General features: G+C 39.1%; 1 protein-coding gene across 2 annotated transcripts in view; it reads left to right on the plus strand.

Moving 5' to 3' along the window:
* DIAPH2 (diaphanous related formin 2) overlaps window positions 1-20404 on the plus strand; it is a 925981-nt gene extending 905577 nt beyond the window's left edge. Inside the window, exon 26 of one of the 2 annotated variants that reach the window (XM_075539526.1) lies at window positions 15562-20404. In XM_075539526.1, coding sequence (XP_075395641.1) covers window positions 15562-15626 — 65 coding nt within the window. In that variant the 3' untranslated portion in view covers window positions 15627-20404. The remainder of the gene's footprint in view (window positions 1-15561) is intronic. The other variant, XM_075539525.1, reaches the window with a different exon arrangement.
* The last annotated feature ends 499 nt before the right edge of the window (window positions 20405-20903 follow it).

A 20903-nucleotide genomic window follows, 5' to 3' on the forward strand; every position in this document is an offset into this window, starting at 1 on the left:
TTGAGGAAAATCAATCAGTACTATTACCATCAAAGGACATGCTTTTTGTTTTCTATTTTAATTTGTAATTTGCCAAGTGACATACTACATAGCAATTTTGTGAGGTCTCAATTTTACCATGGAAGTAAAACGCTCTCCAGATGATGCAATGACATGCCTCCTGGCCATTCTGAGTTTTGCTTATCCTTTCAGAGAGCTTTGATGTTAGCTTTTCATCTTACAACTAGAACTTTGAAAACTTAGAGTTTTAGATATGTGAAATACCTTTATAAGAAATGATAATGGTGTGTGTTGACAAGTTTATTTATGCTCTGTGCCAGCAGAGGAACCTTGATAGAGTAGTAGATTACTCATGGGGCTGCTAACTGCAAGATCAGACGTTCGAACCCACCAGCCACAATGAGGGGGAAAGATGAGGCTTTCTGTTTCCTTAAAGCTTAGCCACCTTGGAAACACACAGGGGCAGTTCTACTCTGCCCTATTGCGTTGTCACGAGTTGGAATCTACTCGATGGGAGTGTCTTGAGTTGAATTTGAAGACCAGCAATACATATGTGCCATTTTCTCCTTTAGTTCAGCAGGACAAAAAGTAGCACATGCTTTGCTTGCTTGATTTTTGTCCTATTATAGTATACTTGTTATTTTTGTTAACCATTATTAAGTCATATTTTTCTCACTACAGTGAAATACTTCACGCTTTGGCACCATCCCCATGATGAGACCATTGCGGTTCACAGGATTTTAATTGACTTAAAAAAAAAAAAGGTCACCAGGCCTTTCCTCGTAGCCCATTTTAGTTTGGAAATTCCACTGAAACCTGGGCAGCATCATATTATTCCATGAGTTTCCACTGACAGATGTGTGGTAGTCACATTTGGCCAGGAACTGAATGCTGACCTCCCTCATGGAAGGTGAGAATTTTACCCCTGATCCATCATTGTCTCTCTGCTAAACTACATGATGGTATAATCAGCAATTCAGAGAGCACTGAATACCAGACTGCACTTTCTGTGAGTTGAGAACAGCATATTAGCTGGAGACTGATCATTTAACCTCTTATCTAGTTCCCCCACTAATTTGTCAAGTTCATCATGTTCAATGCCAATAATGTAGATAAATGGAAAAACTATAAAGAAGGGACAAAAATCCTTGCCCAACCATTCAGAGATAACCACTGTGGTTTTGGTAATGTATCCTTGCAAACTTTTACAAATTATTAATTTTTTTTCAAAACTAAGGATATTATGTAATATAACTTTTCACTCTTTCGTGTGGTCAGCTTCCTATTGAGTACATATAGAGCTACAGAATAATGTATAATGGCTGTCTAATACCCTACTATATGCTGTTTCCATCCTTTATTAATCCGATCTCACGATGGACCTATAGACTGTGTATGGTTTTCCACCAGACCTCTCAGCTACTTAAAATTTTTCTCTAGTAATATATCTGTCTCATAATGTATTCTGACTGGCTTTGTTCCAATAGACTGAAAAGTCAGGAAAGGTTATTTGAGATTTTTTTTAATAAGAAGTTGCTAGTTAGTGGTCATTTTTATTCCCCTTTAGTTTCAACCCACCATTAAGAGCATGCATGGAGGGCAGTAGGTGTCAACATCCCTAAGGGACTTTTGTGAGTTATTAATATGAGATTGAGAAGCCATGTTTTGACTCTGTCCTCAATGCTAGCTGGCATCTACCTCAAGGGACAGTTGATATTTTAAAACAATGGTACTGACAGCTGGTAAAGTGTCTCATATTAAATATATACATTACCTTTGTCTTACAACTGGCTAATTAATTAAACACAGACTAGGTTGGGAAACACCACTAATGGGAAGCACCTGGGTATAAGCTCCCATAACTGGACACTGGATTAACTATCATCTCTCCTCAAAATCACAGCTAGTGGTATATTTCCGTGATCTGGTCCTTTGGGAAATGGAGTCATCTTATAGGGAGAAAGCCTGTCATTTCTGCCTTACCTCTGAAAACAGCAAGCTTACATATCCCCACAGTACCGGGGGCTACTTAGGCTGTTTAGTGGGGCTGACTGCTCGCAAACTTCCATCATCAGCAAGAAAGAGGTAGCCTAAATTTAAGAGATAGGTTGGACATATTGGAAACAGAAAGAGTAGATGTATAGTCTGAGAGCGATTCAGAAACCAAAGCAAATGACAGGTAAGGATATTCCAGGTCAGCATATCAGCAACAAAGCTCAGGCAGATCACGAAATAACTGCCACAGAAAATGACAGAGGATTGTCCATCATATGATCAAAGGTAGGGAAATGGCTGATGCCTAGTATCTGTAGTCTTAGAGATCTATGCCGCACATGGAGTAGAAAAACACAGAGATGACAGCTGATAGTAATGAACTGACCCTGTATCCACAAGGCCATTTCACAGCCAGTTTATTCTGCACCAACCCAAACAGTCTGCCACGTTCTTTTCCTCCTGCCAAGTCCTCTTGCCCTAGGTCATTGCCATCTATGCCTTGATCAGCTATTCCGATCATCTTGCCTTCAACAAAAGAACCTCACCGGACAATTTCACCGGGGGCCCATTTCTGCTAATTTGATTGAAATAGAACTACTCTAGTCAACCTAAATGCTCCCAGGTAGTTAAAGTTCACAACAACATCATGTTTATGAAACAGTATCTCACTTCTTATAACTATGAATCTGCCCAATGTGTTTTCCTTTCCCTAGAAAAAAAAAGTTTAAATATTTCTAAGAATTCTGATTCTCCCTCTATATACGTCATTGCTTCACATACCCATCAAGATAGGCAAAACTCAGTAATCAAATGATTACCAATTAAGGAGTAGAACTCTTTATTTAACTAATCAAAAATTAATAGCTGTCTCTTTGAATTTGACCTTTCAAGCCTAATTGGGATGACATTGTACTTTGAGTGTAATATACGCCACAAGAGACATATAGTTTCATGTTGTAGTTGTTCGTACATCTATTCTTACCCCTCTAATAACTTATAAGTTATATTGTGGTACCCTGTGGATAGCTCACAAGTAAATTTTTGAGGTAAAAAGGAAGACAAGGAGAGATGAAAGCAGGCAAGCAAAGAGAAGACAGGCAGACAGACTGGCTTTCCATTCCTTTCGTTGTATTAAGGACAGATGACATTCCCTGCATGTAAGCAGTGTAACTGAAGGTCAATTCAAGGATGAGTTCCTGATTCACTGCTAATGATTGCATGATTGCTTAATCAACAGACAGTTTGGGAGAGACTGTTTATGCATAAGTCACTAGGAGAGATACCTTGAGCAGGCTCTGTTACAACTTAAGTTTGGTCTCTGTTGGTTTAATCTTTGACATAAGTTTTAAGGATAATTTCCTTGGAGTTTCTTCATCTATTTTCTAACGTTCATTCATATTTTAATTTACTACCTTTCCACATATGTCCAGATATGCAGACATTTTCATAAGACTTTGAACCTCATAGAGAGCATTTGCCTGAGAGCCCAATTGCCTTCTCTGGTGGAGAAGCAAGCATAATACATGGCTAATGGGCAAATTCAAGGACATTAAAATAAATGCTATTCACTAGCTTTGACATTGAATCCAAAGATAATCAATAGCATGGCTTGTGGCAGTTGAAATACTGAACAATATACTGATTTTATTTTTTTCTGACTCATGCTTGTCTGAAACCCTATGAAATATTCAAGTTATCAATTATACACATACTAGTGTTTGAAAATCCTAAGAGGTTAGCTTTGCATGTTAGGAAAATATGATGTTTATGATAGATAAGTATAAGTATTATATATTTTCTACATTTGTAGCTTATTATGGATTAAGATTTTAATGCCTTGAAGCAATATTATTGCACTGTTTGGTTTTAGTTTTATCACGTATTTCAATCTTCCTAAAGTTACTATAATTGAGTTTGTTTGATAATGTACTGTTATATTACTACAAGATTTGATAGTTTGCAAAATATGTGGTTCATAATAGAGATAAAGAGTAGAGTTACTACCTGGCAGGGAGGATAAGAAGAAAGTGAAATAGAGAAAAGTGATTTAATCTCACTGCTGCAGTTTTATAAAAATATAATTTGTTTTTCCTCTAGCACAGCAGAGTTTCATGCTGATAACAAGCTACTGAATTAATAAATCCATTGCAACTATTGAGACTTTTCCTTTAATAACATAATGAATGCTGAGCATTAAGAAGAGAAAGGAAAGGCTTTCTTTGTACAGACATGACCTCTAGCAGATCTATATTCTTAAGCATAAGAAAAAGCCCAATATCATACCCTGAGCAATATCAATGTGAAAATAATTTGCACATCTCAATTAATATACTGTATCTTCTGCACAAAACCATGCTGTTTCCTGGAACACATTTGCTTATTTCCAATTGGAAAGACATTTAGGGGTCTATTTTGTTATCATTACACGTGCTTAGCTCCAATTACAGTTAATGAGAGTTGTGTGTCTATAGTCACAGTAGCCTCTGAACTACTTTAACATTATTGCTTTCCATGATCATTCTCATTAAAATAACTTTCATCTCTTCTGCCAACCTGAACTACTACAGTAATGTAGGTTTCTATTTTCTTTGCATGAATTTATTTGCATGCAATGGAAGGTTATAGGTTACACAAAATGGCCTTTTTCTTTCTTTTAAAAATCATTTTATTGGGGCCGCATACAACTCTTATCACAATCCATACATCCTTCCATTGTGTCAAGCATGTTTGTACATTTGTTGCCATCATCATTCTCAAAATGATTCTTTCTATTTGAGTCCTTGGTATCAGCTCCTCATTTTTTACATCCCTCTCCCTTACTCCCTCCCGCACGAACCCTTAATAATTTATAATTTTTTTCATATCTTACATTGTCCTCTTTTGTCCTTCACCCACTTTTCTGGTTTGTCCCCCTGGGACGGGGTTATATGATGATCCTTGTAATCAGTTCCCCCTTGCTACCCCCACCTTCCCCTTCCCCCTCCTGGTATTGCTACCCTCCTTATTGGTCCTGAGGGTTTTATCTGTCCTGGATTCCTGTTTTTCCAGCTCTTATCTGTACCAGTGTACATTCTCTGGTCTAGCCTGATTTTTAAGGTAGAATTGAGATCATGATGGTAAGGGGGAGGAAGCATTACAGAACTTGAGGAAAGCTGTGTGTTTCATCTGTGCTATACTGCACCCCGACTGCCTCATCTCTTCTTTATGACCCTTCTGTAAGGGGATGTCCAATTGTCTACAGATGGACTTTGGGTCTCCACTCCATACCCCTCCCCCCATTCACATTGGGTATGATTTTGTTCTGGGTCTTAAATGCCTGATACCTGATCCTATCGACAACTCATGATCACACAGGCTGGTGCGCTTCTTCCCTGTAGACATTGTTGCTTCTCAGCTCGATGGCCGCTTGCTTATCTTCAAGCCTTTAAGACCCCAGATGTTATATCTTTTGATAGCCAGGAACCATCAGCTTTCTTTATCACATTTGCTTATGCACCCATTTTGTCTTCAGCAATCATGTCAGGAAGGTGAGCATCACAGAATGCCAGATTATTAAAACAAAGTGTACTTTTATTGAGGGAGTACTTGAGCTGAGACCCAATGTCTATCTGCAACCTTAATTCTTAACAAATAGCTATAAGTACATAGATCTATTCCCCTCTCGTTATATAAATATATTTACATATGCACATACCTGTATTTAGACTTCTATAAATGTCCTTTACCTCCTGGTTCTTTCTTCTATTTCCATTCACTTTCCTCTTGTCCCACTATCACGTTCAGCCTGCATTCGGGTGTAGTAATTTCTCGCTGCTACGTTTCTATTGATTACGCGCCACTAGACATCCTATCCCCTTCTTTCCATAGATTTTAGTTCACTTGTTTTTCACTTGTCCCTGGGTTGGCCCCCCCCTTTAATTCCTCATATGTTTACAACATGCTTTATAAACATGGTTCCTACTAGGTACCACAGGATCTAAACTGTATCAGAAGGTTTTATTCCAACAGAATTGGAGACACAGAGTGCTGTGCAAAAATGTATGTCTGGAAACCAATCAGTTACCTCCACTTACCAATGAAGGAGCTCTAGCCCTATTCTCATCTCAATGACATTGTCCAAAATCGATGGTGAGGCGGGTGTAAGAGGCCTGGTAGGGCTTGAACAAGGGCAATGTAACTGAGAGGAATTAAAGAAACCCAAATGAAAGCTGAGCATGATAGTGGGAAAAGAGGAAAGTGAAAGGAAAGAGAGGAAAGAACTAGGAGGCAAAGGTAATTTATAAAGTTCTAAATACAGGCATGTACACATGTAAATATATTTATGTATGACAATGGGGAAATAGATATTTGTGCATATACTTATAGGTTTAATATTAAGGTAGCAGATGGAAATTGGGCCTCAACTCAAGTACTCCCTCAATGCAAAAACACTTTGCTCTATTAAACTGGCTTTCTATGATGCTCACCTTCCCAACATGATCACTGAAGAAAAAGCAGGTACATAAGCAAATGTGGTACAGAAAGCTGATGGTACCTGGCTATCAAAATATATAGCATCTGGGGTCTTAAAGGCTTGAGGATAAGCAAGGTGCCATTTAGCTGAGAAGCAACAAAGCCCACATGGAAGAAGCACACCAGCCTGTGTGATCACGAGGTGTCGATGGGATCAGGTATCAGGCATCAAAGAACAAAAAAAAAAATCATATCATTGTGAATGAGGGGGAGTGCGGAGTGGAGCCCCAAAGCCCATCTGTAGACTCAAGTAGAAAGAAAATGCTTTGAAAATGATGATGGCAGGCAGCATATGTGCAAATGTGCTTGAGACAATTGATGAATGTATGGATTGTGATAAGAATGTAAGAGCCCCCAATGAAAGTATTTAATTTAAAAATTAGGAATTAACATTTACAACATAAAAAACAGTAGGCATTATCCACAGCCAAAAAAGCTATAAATGTAATTCCAATTATTCAAATTGTGATGAGTTAGATAGATTCATAAGGCCCTCTGAGCATGATTATTAAATCTCTCGGTATAATTGGTAATACTCTTGTTTTTAAGTGCTGGGCATGTTTGTTTCTAGAAGAAAAGTGGTTCGCTCAGAATAAGTGGAAAGAAGCCTTGTTAAGTATTTATGGAAATGTGGGACAGGTCTATAGTGTGAACGGTAACGCCAAGGAGGTGTGCACCATTAAGAACAATCAATCAGATAATGTCCAGAGGACATCATTTGCACCGGGATAAAGCTCAGCAAATGGTGACACAGATAGGAAAGAAGGATGCTTGATTGGAAACTTTAAACACCGTTAGAAAGAGTGGTTTTACATTGTGGGGGCTCCAATCGATGTCACAAAGCAAAATATGGATGGGCTGTTGAGTCAAAAACCGTTTTGCACTATAAACTCTCACTCAAATCATGATATCAAGGTGTTTTAAAATATGCACACACCCAAAGGAAAAGAAACGAGGAACGTGAAGAGAATTCTTAGAGACTTTGACAGTACTTACTCATTAGTGATGCTCAACAAGAAGACATCAGTTTATCTTTACTAGGATCAGCCAGTGCCCATTAGTGACAGTGTTGTTTTGGGGTTGTTTTGTGATGAGGGCATGATGTAGAATTCCAAAATGGGCTCGAAAAATGCATATTAGAAATGAAAATATGAATGATCGGTGACTAGCTTCTTCATAATGGATTATAATTCCCTGTAAAGAAAAAAAAAAACTCCTCACAACTGGACCAATAGATAATATCAGGATATTGAAGTTGTCAAGGATTTCATCCTCCTTGAAGCCATAATCAATGTTCATAGAAGCAGCAGTCAAGAGATCGAAGGAAACATTTCATTGCGTCGATCTGCTGTACACGCCCTCCTTAAAGTACTGAAAAGCAACGAATTGGATCCTCACCAAACCCAGGGTGTTTTCATTCGCCTCACTTACATTTGAAAGTTGGACATTTAATAAAGAAGACCAAAAAAAAAGAATCAATGGGTTTGAATTACGGTGCTGGCAAAGAATATTGAAAATACAATGGACTGCCAAAAGAACAAATGAATCTATCTGGGAAGAAGTAGAGCCAGAATGTTCCATAAAGGCAAGGATTTGGGGGGACTGTGCCAGGAGAATGACTTCATGCTTGGTGAAGTAGAGAGGCAGCAAAAAAGAGAACGGCCTTCAATGAAATGGATGGACACAGTGGCTGCAGTAATGGGCTCAAACATAAGAGCAATCGCGAGGCTGGCGCAGGACCAGGCTGTGTTGTTCATAGGGTCGCTCTGCGTCAGAACTTGATGGCACCTAACAAAAACAACAGTTCCCCCACTTATTAAAGTATGTTGTAAGGCTGAAATCAGAAACCAGGATGGATTGGCACCAAAGCAGTAGGATAATATTTAGATTAATGGAGGAATAGAAATAGACTCTAGGATAGATAATGTAATATATGGCAGTGGTGTGGAGTTATTTCCTCTTTGTAAAGGAGGAAAGAAAAGAGAGAAAACAATGGAGAAACTTAACAGATAATTTTGCAACAAAATTAATTTCAAATCATTTAACTAGCTAAATGTTAAAAATAATAAAGGCTTACAGATCAAGAAGATACAGTTAAATGTTTCTCTAATCTTCCTAGCTAGAGAAGCACTTTCTAAGGTTAAAAACAGTAAAACAAATCACTATGCCAAAGAGTGTTAGATTTAACTACATAAAAGTCGTAAAACTAAAGTCATGTGTTTCTGTGAACCCACAACATAAAGTGTATAATATGCAATTGCCAAACTAAGGAAAATATTTCTACTGAATATTTTAATTGGTATATAATGATCATATGTAGACTTCAAAATAGAAGACCCTAATATATAAATAATCAAGGACCTATTCATCATTACAAGGAAAAATATAAATGGATAATAAGCATATGAATAGTTGTACCTCACTAGAATTTGAAGCATTTCAAAATAAGAAAGAATCCGATGCCTTGTTTTACTTTTCATAATAGTGCATTTTTTAAAAAGCATTTCCTAAGAATAAAAAAAGGTAGACACCACACTCCCTTGGGATATAAATTAATGTAATTCTGGGAATTCCATTGAATACCCTTGTATATAACAACACTACTTCTGGACTGGCCTAGGTAACAATGAGAATGTTCAATGCTATGCTGTTTATAAGAGCAAAATATTAGGAACAAATTCAGTGTCCTGCAGTGGACAAATATAAACTAAAGTCTAGTATATTTGTATACTAGAATAGTATGTGATGATTAAAAATCATGTTTTCAATATCATGCTTCTATAGTATAATTTCAAATGGAAAAGTCGAATGGAGAATTGCATATATTGTTTCAGTGCTCATGTACCCTTGTTCACTATCATGAGCTCCTCTCTCTCTCTCTCTCTCTCTCTCTCTCTCTCTCTCTCTCTCTCTCTCTCTCTCTCTCTCTGTGTGTGTGTGTTTATGTGTGTGTTCATATATATCCGTAATGGTGAGAATGAACCCGGTTAACTAGCTAATAGAGGAATTGGCTGACAATGAAGAGACTAGTCACAAGTCTGCCAGCTTTCGGTCATTTCTAGTGATAAACTGTGTCCTAAAATCACAAAGAAAAAGATAGCTTTGAAATTAGAGAATAAAAGGACGGGGGGGGAGTGTATGTTCATATAAGACAGTTTAGTACAATATTCTAGTATAAATTATCTTTCTTCCATCAGTTTTTGGAACGCAAATAATACTCAATTGGTAGCCTAAAGTTATCTGGCTTCCTTATAAATCCAGACCTCTAACGCCTGCCCTTAGATGCTAAATCTACCACAAGATCCTTTTTTCAAAGCTTTTTTTCCCTTTGAAAGCTGACTAAATTGAAGAGGACTTTTTTACTTGGTGTGCTAGCCAACTGATTTCCATGAAAATGGGATACTTTGTAGCAGCATAAAGTGGGATGTTTTGTAACCCAGTGGTCATAGATTTGTTATCCTGCTATGAGAGACTAGTACAGGCCCAATTCCTTCTTGTGGCCCCAGTTTCATGTCAGATCAGCATTGATACCTACCTCTTCATGGCTATGAAGTGCCAAGGAGAAAACAGCCATTTTTGAGACAGCAGATAAAAACCTAACCTGGGACAGACGGATAATGGACATGGTCTTTTATCACAATTTTCACTGTTTCACCTTGACCGGATCTTACAGTGTACAAGGTAGTCTCAAACCATTAGTGCCACACGCCTGCTGCTAGAGCAGCGGTTCTCAACCTGTGGGTCACGACCCCTTTGGGGGTTGCACGACCCTTTCACAGGGGTCGCGTGATTCACAACAGTAGCAAAATTGCAGTGATGAGGTAGCAACGAAAATAATGTTATGGTTGGGGGTCAGCACAGCATGAGGCACCGCATTGAAGGGGCGTGGCAGGAGGAAGGTGGAGAAGCATGCTCTGATTACCTCCCAAGGGCTCTAACTCTTTCATCTCTTCCTTCCATCACCTTTTGGATGGTGTGATGATTCATCTGCTGCTATCTCATTTGAGACAGTTTTGGGTCACAAGGAAATTAATGCAGCAGATTGAGTTATGGATCTGAAATGCTGTGACAGTCATAGATTTCATGGATGATGTGCTCTGTCCATAGCATGGATGAATTCTGGAGCAATTCGATAATAGGTTTTCTCCATTCACTACGAGACTCAGGAAGACGTGGAAATGAAATCAAATCAAGTAGTGCTTACATTAAGCATAAAGTTTCTTGTTCTTATAACCGAACCCTCTGCTGTCAAGTCCATTCGGACACCTGGCAACCCTAGGAAAAAGTTGAACTGCCCCCATTGAGTTTCCGCGACTGTGGCACTTTACAGAAGTGGACTACCATGTCTTTTCCCAGCACTGCAGGTAGCACGTTCCAGCCATCTATCTTGTGGTTAGTAACTGAGCATTTTAACCACAGGGACACCAGGTTGCCTTTTGAACCAGGTTTCATGGTTAAGCTGGGATTCAGAATGGGCAGAACCATGTTAAAGGTAAATTACATGTTTTAATTCCCCTCTGGTGACAGATTGGAATTTTGTTTCAGTTTGGCCCACTTGTCTTTCACAAGATGCACATTTTCACTTAATTCTGTCCTACTTTTCAACTCTATGCCTTGAACAGGGTTGCTTCTGTAGAATCAAAGTTTGTTCATCTTCACATGGGGCGTGTTTCAAAGACAGGCCTTTGATGACCAAAGAGAATGCGTTAGATAATGTGTATGTTTACCCAACAAGAGTACATTTGGAAAATACACATAGGGACTGGCATTTTTAGTGCTGTGTTTAATCCTTGTGTTTGCAAATAACATCTATTCGGGGGACATCTTAATCCATGAAGACATATTTGAGACTCTGTAGACATTCTTGTAGGAAGCAATCATATTGATGTGAATGAGGGGAGGATTGGGTGGTACAGAGTGGATAGCCAAAGCCCATCTGTAGACAATTTGACATCCCCTCACAGAAAGGTCACAAGGAAGGGACGAGTTAGCCAGGGTGCAGTATAGCAGTGATGAAACATACAACATTCCTCTAGTTCTTTAATGCTTCCTCCCCTCAACCTATCATAACCCCAGTTCTACCTTACAAATCCGGCTAAAGCAGAGCATGTACCCTGGTACACATAAGAGATCTCAACACACAGAATTCAAGACAGATGAACTCCTCGGGAATAATAATGAGAGTAGCAATACCATGAGGGTAGGGGAAGGTGGGGAGAGAAAGGGGAAATAGATCACAATGATCGATGTATAACTACCTACCACCAAGGGGGATGAACAACAGAAACACGGGTGAAAGGAGACAGTGGTCAGTGTAAGATACGAAAATAAAAATGATTCATAAATTATCAAGGTTTCATGAGGGATGGTGGAGAAGGGAGGGGGGAAATGAGCTTATACCAAGGGCTCAAGTAGAAAGAAAATACCTTGATAATGATGATGGCAACATATATACAAATGTGCTTGACACAATGGATATATGGATTGTGATAAGAACTGTAAGAGGCCCAATAAAATGATTCAAAAGAAGTCCTGAGGGTGTAATGGTTATATGGTTAAATGATTAAACCCATCATCTACTTTGACAGAGAAAATACCAGGTGATGTACAGTTGTAAATATTTCATCCTAAAAAGCCCCCGGGAGTCAGACTCAAATAGATGGCATAAACTATGACCTGCTTGTAGTTCCTGGATGGTGCCAGCAGCTAACAGGCTAGGACTACTAGCCCCAAAGTTGGAAGTTTGAGTCCACCTTGGAATGTTTCTTGAATGACAAGCCTGGTTATCTGCTTCTGAAAATGTAGCCATCGGTAACCCTGTGGAACACCGTGCCGATACACATTATGCTACCCCATTCATTGGCACAAAAACGCAAATGAAAAATATTTTTAAAAATCAATCCTTCGCCCTCCAATGAGAAATGTTTTCCTATATCTCATTGTTCATTGTCCTCAACAAATAAATCTAGACAGCAGTCCACCAATCGCTCACACTTTGACTCCAAAAAGACAGCAGAAAAATTAGATCGAGATGCCACAGCCAAACCAACTGTCTGAGTGGAGTCCCACTCCTAGCAACACTGTCACAACCATAGGGTTTCCAAATCTCTGCATCTTCCCTGAAGCAGAGTGCCTTATCGTTCCCAGGGAAATGGTTGGTGGGCGTCTGCTGTTCACCTTTCATCCAGCAGTTCAATGCTTAACCGACTGCCCCACCAGGTCTCCTAACTTGTGAACAAGACCCCATCATATCTGAAGCCACTCACATTTTAATGTAACGCATTCACTTTTGGAAGGTCATGTTCCCATTTTCATTGTCTGAAGTGGACAAGTCTGACTAGCGTTGACAGCATGAGCCTCGTTAGAATTTGGATGAGGTTAGGTTTTGTGGAGCTCTCGGATCATGTCAGATGACACCCACTTCCTCAGCCAGTATCCCCAGATGGGAAGCCTTCACAGTCATCCAAATTCCCCACTGATGGCAAAGACATCGAATAGTTGCTTAAATACGATGATCGTACAAGGCCCAGGCCATGGAGATATGTGTGCATTACCACATGATACGAGAAATATACAAGTTGTCTTTTGAAGAGTTCAATGGGTCTCAGTCGCTGCTCCAAAAAGGCCTGAATCCAAAGGTGAAAAGTTGTCATTAGCTTTCTAACCGTTGAGAGATGAAGATTATATATGTAATATACTCATATATTGTATACATGCTAAATGCCATCTTCTGTTTAACTTCTGACTTGATCTCTTCTAGTCTCGAATATAAATATACATGTCACAACTTAATTAAGATTAATATAAATACAAAGAATTAGAAATAAATCAAAAGGTCCAGATCTGCTATTGTGGCCATTGTTTCTAATGGCATGTTTTCATAAATAAGATTGTAGGTTGACATTTCAGAAATGTAAGTACAGAAAAAAAGTCAGTGGTGACCTTTACAAAATTGCTTCTTCTCAGAATTATTTCTCATTAAATTAAGGACAGAGTAAAGAAAAGGAAGGAAGAGAAAGAAATTTGGGAGAAAGAAGCAAATGTGGAATACTCATGTGTGTGCCAAAAGCTGGATGTGGGCCCTGAAGCAGTGTTTATCCTGCATTCTGGAAGCTCCCCGGTCCTTTCTTTAGTCCATTTTCACCGGAAAAAACTCTGCTTCTTTTCTCACACGAAATGCCACCAGAAAGTTGCTGGTTACTGTGATTCCTCACATCACATCGTTTAATGCTGCCTGGCTGGGGAGGATGTGGTTCTTCTCAGGAATCCAGTAAGCAGTAAATGGGACCCTGGGGCAACAGTGGTATTCCTGAGGTAAATTGCCGTGGCTGGTGACTCTAGTGTATAGATCCCCAAGATGCCAGCCTTCATTTGCACTAAAACAATCCCTTCAGAATGCTCCCAACATTCTAGTTTCTGGCAGCTTTAACCCAGCATGCTTACATACTAGCAATGCAGTGATAGCCAGTATATTATAATCTCATTTTTAAATATTGTCTCTAAAAACCTAAGCCCATTTATATGCAAACCAGTTGAGATCTAAGTCATAAGCTCTTTATCGCAAAGTCTTATCTTCACATTTGTAGCTAAATTGTGATTGCTATCACAAACTAAATAATGAATTTTTTAATGGTAGCTTTCAAAGGATACCAAAATCATCCATCATTCAGAGATATCTGAGTAGAAAAAGAAATGCCTCTTTCTTTCGCACATCTCAGTGAGCTCATTGCGTTCTGGAGCATTCTGTGGGCTGGAAAGTGGGGCTGGTTGGCTCATGCCTTGGTGTTAATGAGGCCAAGGTTGTGGGGGTCAGTGAGCATCGCTCTGTGGACTGACCACACACTACTAGGAATCAATCAAGAGACGCTTCTACAGAAAGGCACGATGGCCAAACCTAAGCACGTCTCGGTGCTCTCCATCCTTCCCGTGTGACAGGCAGGACGTCTTTGGAAGGGAGGAAATGAGTAGTAGCTTGGGAGGCCCCAACATCTACCTCCTGAACAAAGCAGGCCTGACATTCAGGCATTAACTTTGCATTATGATCCCTTGTCATGCCATTGATTTGCTATGTAACCTTCATCACTAAAGCAGAGATAATAGGATAGAATGAAATGGGCTTACCTCCCGGGGATGTTGTGTGAATTAGCCAATTAACGAGTGTAAAGTGTTAGCATTTATGTAAGTGCCGGTGGTTGTCATTATTTCTAGGGACCTAGGCTCATTCTAAATAGAGAATATAAGTGTATTATGCTTTTTTTTTCCCTGAGAGATTTTCACCCACATCAATTGCATTTAAGCCGAGCATAAAGCAGAGGTGATAATAACATAGTAGTGATCATTGCAGTGCAGAGCTGTAAACCTTCTTCTTATTAAAGCTAAAACTATTTTCAGCAACTTCCAATGCTTTGAAACTTTGCTTTCCAAGCTTCATGCCAACAGTTAGAATCACTCCAGGGATTATTCTTCCTGCGCGTGGTGGGGAGATTAGGACCTATTCATTCTTCATTCCCATAATGACTATATAATATATTGAATTTGTTTACATCATACAGTCAAGCAAGGACTGGGAGATGGTTTGATTGCCAAATATTGCAATCATTATAAAAAATGAAAGACAGGGGAAAAAAACCCGCCCATGCTGGTGCCCTCTAGAGGTTGCCGCCATGCAGACTGAGCACTCTTGGGGAAGAGAAGTGCTTTCCAACAAAAGGCACTATTACCTAGAGCCTTTCCATTTAACATCTTTCCCAGAGAATTTGTGTTGTTCCATGCTATTTCCAAGGGGACTGTGCTAGAGAGAATTCTTCCATTCCCTTTGTTGCTCTGACGTCACTTACCCGGAAGGCCATTTGTTGCCGATGGCAGAACTGTTGAACTCAGCCTGGCTGCTATGGGGTAAACCCCTGAGATCCAGGCTCCTGGTTGCTTATGTACATATTCATTTGAAGTGCTTGTGCAGGACTGTGTGGAGATCTCTTGACCTGACACTGCGTAATCGGCGAGCTCTAAAACTCATTTTTGTTTTTTTTTCCTTTTGTGCTCTTTGTCTTACAGATAACAGACGGGTACCTTTGGAAAGGTCACGCTCTCGCCACAATGGAGCTATCGCATCTAAGTGATTCTTGATGCCAAAGAGTTTGAAAAATGTTGAAGTACACAAAGATTCTACATTCTGAGAAGAACAAAACATACACTCAAGAGACGGAGAGGAAATCTGTGCGTTTGTCAAACTACTACCAGACTCCTCCCACAGTGATACTACTATGAACACCACTGGCAGGATTAGAACAAAAGTGTGTTCCTTTTGAGTGTACTGATGTCTGTTATTCATAGTTTTATGTAATCTGATGTCACCAAGATGAAAATAAAAGCCATTGAAGAGAACAAAGAATGTTCCAAAACATTGCAGTTGGTCAAAATTTTACAAACTGGCCCCAAATTTCAGGTCACCACCTTTCAAAAGAAGGAAAGAGAAGGAAAAGGCAAGTAAGCAAGAATCAGTCAATATCCGCTTCTGACCTTGGCTGTGGGCAAGCGGAAAAGACCAATAGAAATGTGCACATCTATGATTTTGGACAGGCACTAACGGTGTGTGCACTATCAGAACAGCCATTTTGGGAACTAAAAAAAGAAAGAAATCAGCTCTATTGCCCTCAGTCAAGTTATTTAGAATCTTATCTCAAGTGAGAGCTGATGGATTCATCTGCTTTGGCTGAAATTAAATTTATCATTAATCTAGAGTTACAGCCTGATATTGCAGGCACTTATCGTTGCTAAAAATAAACCAAAGTTTAGCAGAATCAGTTACAGAAAGTGATTTCAACTTTATTTAAAGAGGTATTTTCTAATTATGCATATGCATCTACTTTATACAAACACTTTATAATGGCTATTTTTGTGAACGTAAATCCCATTTTAATGTTTATGCTAGGGAAGAATCTGAAAATTCTATGACCTTTATTTAAATTTTAAAACACAAATAGTGATTCCTGTCCTCTCTGGTTTTATTACCTATTTCACTGCTTCGTCCTTCCTAGACCCCCTCGAAGGCAGGGAATCGAGTTCTAGAAGACTGAGAGAGAGAGAAATTCTCTCTGCAGGAGGCAGCAGAAAACTGTCTGAAAGGTCAATTGTTTTATCTAACTCCCTACTCCCCTTTGCAATTCCGCTTTGGTGGTCTGAAGAAGAAAACTAGAAATTCGATGTATGTACGTGTATATATGTGTATATATTTATATCTCTTGCTACAATGACTTCAGATCCTAGTAGCAAAGAGAACTCCTCAATCACCATCAGGCTTACCACATTTTATTAACAAATTAGAATGATACCACCCAAACCTCATTGGAGTGGGGCGTGGGGGTGGGGGAGCAGTGTGCAACCAAACTCTGCATTTGTCTTAAATAGATGACACAGTGGAAGTTATGCTTAACTTGTCTATTATTTTAAGATATTCCTTGAATAAAATGTGGGATAACTTCTCTGGAGTGCAATTTTAAGAATAATGCCAAGGATTTTAATTATTATAAAAGATTTCATATACGTATATTTCTTATATAGAAAATACTATTTCTACTCCCCCATGGCACATTGTAGACATTCAGAAAGAACAAACGACTCATTTGGCAATTCACCATCTGAAAAAATAGCGTAAACAAGTGACCGCCAGCTTATGTACCTTTACATCCATGTATCATGATTTCAACTACTATCTTTCCCTCCAATATCTTCTTAATCAGATTTTATGTCCCAAAGCTCTGAAGCTGCTACAATAGAAACACCAATAAAAGTAACAATATCTGAGATGTTATAGTTTTATCCTATCTTGAAAAAAATGCACAAAAACTGAAGGGAGATAGCAATTTCACACTTTTTTAAAAACAATAAAAGTTTAGATTCTTTTAACTTATATATATGCCTAATGTGTGTATTTTTGACTTCACAAGCTAGCTTGAGTCTTTCGGTAGCCTTTCACCCTGTATGAAAATGGTATTTTTTTAAATGTTAACCCTGAGTAAAATTGAGGGATTTTACCATGCCATTGCTATCAAGCCAGAAAAGGTAAAAATTACTGACATGTTTTACCTTTTCCAGATATAAATTTGATTTGTTTTCTACTTTATGAAAAAGAATGAAGACCTATGATTGATAAATTATATATTTATATTTAAACTAACCCCATATGCTTTTCACAAAGATTGAAAACCTTTCCAGGTTTTTATGAAGTTCCTTCTGGTAAGGGTTTGTTTCCCTGTTTTTAATGGTCCTGCTCCAGCAGTTGCAGTTTGTCATTTGGGGGTTTGTTTGTTTGTTTACAGGAAAATATCACGAAGTAAAAAAGCACACAGTGACATTTTTAGTACAGAACCCCATACTACTTAAGTCTTATGTTGGGTTTATTACTACCATGTGTGGGAAACACTATTTATGCAGATTTACCCCCCAGAATGTTATTTAAGAGACTACAAAACCCTTAAAATGTTTACTCAGTTTCATTCCTTTCCTGTGGCTGCTATAACAAAAGACCACATACTTAATGCTTTAACACAATGGGTATTTATTCTCTCACAATCCTGGGGACCCAAAATTTGGCATAGACTTGTCACCCAGGTTGTGTTCCCTCTGGAAGATCCAGGGGCAACTACTCTCCTTTCCTCTTCCAAACTCTTGGAAGATGTCAGCATTCGTTGACTTGTGACCATATCATTTTCACTCTCTGCCTTCTTAATCATTTTGACTTCACCTCCTTCTCTGTGTATTCATCCCCTCTGTGTGCATGTCTCTAAACGCCTCCTCCTTCTCTTTTATAAAGATACAATGATTGTATTTCGGGTTTACCTGGACAATCCATGGTGAGCTGCTCCTTTTAAGATACTTAACATACATATTTTGCCTTATAAGGTAAAATTCATAAATTCCTGGCTTAGGATCAGGACATAACTTTGGGGAGAGCACCATTTATCATTACAATCTTCCCTCTGGTCATCAAAATGCCATACCCAAACATATTCACCCCCAAAAATCTCAGCCTAGAATTTATACTCCAAAAATCTCAGCCTAGAATTTATACTAGCATTTTTGGAGTCTTACATAGTTCTTGGATTTTGTCCTGTCTCTGCCACTTCTGATTCAATCTGAAAGCATTTTTATTGGTGTAACATTATTTTTAAAATAACTTGGGATAGGTGGGGCCTCTGAACCACTTATGTGTGTTACGTTAATTCACATAAAATCTTCACAGATGTTCTTGTGTAGACCCTGCTGTATTCCAAAGGTCATCAAGCTATACCCTTTGCCTTCCCTCTGAAGGATATTTTCCTAATAGCAAATCTAATTGTAGCTTATTTTGCCATCTGGGTGGGCTCAGAATTTCCCAATTTACCAGGTCCTTTTTGCTTAACAATTCCCTTCTCCAGATAGCTCTTTCCTCTTTTACTGTTAAGTAGCAAGAGAAACCACATCCTAACTTCAACAGTTGGCTCAAAAGTCTCCTCAGTTAAATATTTAAATTTATCACTTAACAAATTTCTTTTTTCCTCACAACTGTAAGAGACAATTCAGCTAAGCTTTTTGCAACTACATCGCAAAGATAACCTTCCTCCAGTTTCTGGCTTTTCCAGAATGCTCACTCACTTCTGAGTCCTCAACAGAAGTGTCTCTAATGTTCCTTTTTTGACCAACATTCTGTTCCTGACCATCTTCGGGCTCTACGACCATAGAAGCTACCATGCTCATCATCTCTTCCTGCGCTCTCACCAGAATTGCCTCCTTAACCAGCAGTCTGTTTAAGGTAATCAAAGGTTTGGGGTTTTTTCTATGATGTGCCTCAAAATCATTCTAGTTTTTACCCATTATCCACTTCTGAAACCATGTGCACATTTCTAGGTATTGGTTTATAACAGCATTACACTTCCCAACCAAAATCTGTGTTCCATCCCTGTAACTATTGCTGCAACTTACCACAAACAGCATGGATTGAAAGACGAGAAATGTGTACCTCCACTTTTCTAGGGGCCCCAAATCAAGGAGTTTCCAAGGCTGTGGGAGAGAGTCTGTTCTTTGCCGCTTACATCTCTTTATGACTGCTTGCTTTCCTTGGCTTGTATAAGCTGTCTGTCTCTCCCATATCTTTACATAACTTTCTCCTTCATGTGTCAAATCTCCCTCTTCTTTCTTAAATGGACTCTTGGGATGGCGATTAGAACCCACCTATAGTGTCCATGATTACCTCACCTTGAAATCCTTAATTACATTACCAAGACCCTTTTACCAAATCACAGTCACATTCCAAGTTCTAGGGACTGAGATGTGGACATAATTCTTTTGAAAGGGGGGGGCGCCATTCAGTCCACTACATTAGTCATTGTGTTTAAATGTTCTTTTTACTTTCTGAAATGCATCCTTGGTGCTCAAGCCAAAGACGAGGCTGTCTCTGAAATTTAATGCCTGCAGAAGCTGTTGTTGCATGCTTTGATGTTAAGTAGCTAACTGGGCGATACTACTATTCGGTTGATATTTTGTCACTCTGAACAATTATCTTGATAACACAACGGATTCTAACTCTGAGCTCTGGGTGACTCTTTGGCCTCTTTTTTATGTATTTGACCAGATGTCTTCTGTGATTCCTAATGCAGGCCCAAAACTACCTCTGCCACAGAGGAGCTCTTTACGAACTTATTGTCTACATTGTGACCCTCTGCCAGAGAGGGAAGTCACAGCACAGCCTGCTCACTGAAGGGGTTTTGCAGGAGGTTGTGCCCACATCAAGCCACCCAGGAGAAGTAGTTTAGTAGCAGCACAACCATGGACAGCTGCTATCATTTTGCCTCAAAATAAACACCTGTCTCTAAGCAGGACCAAAAGTGACTTTCAATTTATGTGTAATGCATACTTACTTAATAAAGTTAAGATGTACATTAAATTGTGTGCTGCCTGTGATAATATTAAGGAAGCTTGAGAAGATAAAAAGTGGAAATGTCAAAAACAGGATTGTAAGATCATTCCAGAAGCAGCAGCTTCAACGGAACTGATGAGAAAGGGGTGGGGGCGGAGGGTTATTATACACGGGGATGTGGGGTTCAGTCCTTCTTGACAGTTGCCTTCTTCGTGGCTCCAGAATCTGGCTGCTCAGCTCTTCTAGCTTCTTGATGCACTTTTGTGTTCTCACTTTTTTATCATTTTTTTTTACGGGCTCACACAACTCTCATCACAATCCATATACACAGCAATTGTGGAAGGCACATTTGAACATAGGTTGCCCTCATCATTCTCAAAACATTTGTGCTCACTTTTTAATGACATTACGGACCTGCCTGTCCTTGGAAACCTTGACTAGCTCCATGGTGTGCCCACTGCGGGGTGCAAAGACACAGGTCCTGCACAAAGGGGGTGTGTTT

Source organism: Tenrec ecaudatus, chromosome X (assembly GCF_050624435.1).
Source record: "Tenrec ecaudatus isolate mTenEca1 chromosome X, mTenEca1.hap1, whole genome shotgun sequence".
Taxonomy (NCBI): domain Eukaryota; kingdom Metazoa; phylum Chordata; class Mammalia; order Afrosoricida; family Tenrecidae; genus Tenrec; species Tenrec ecaudatus.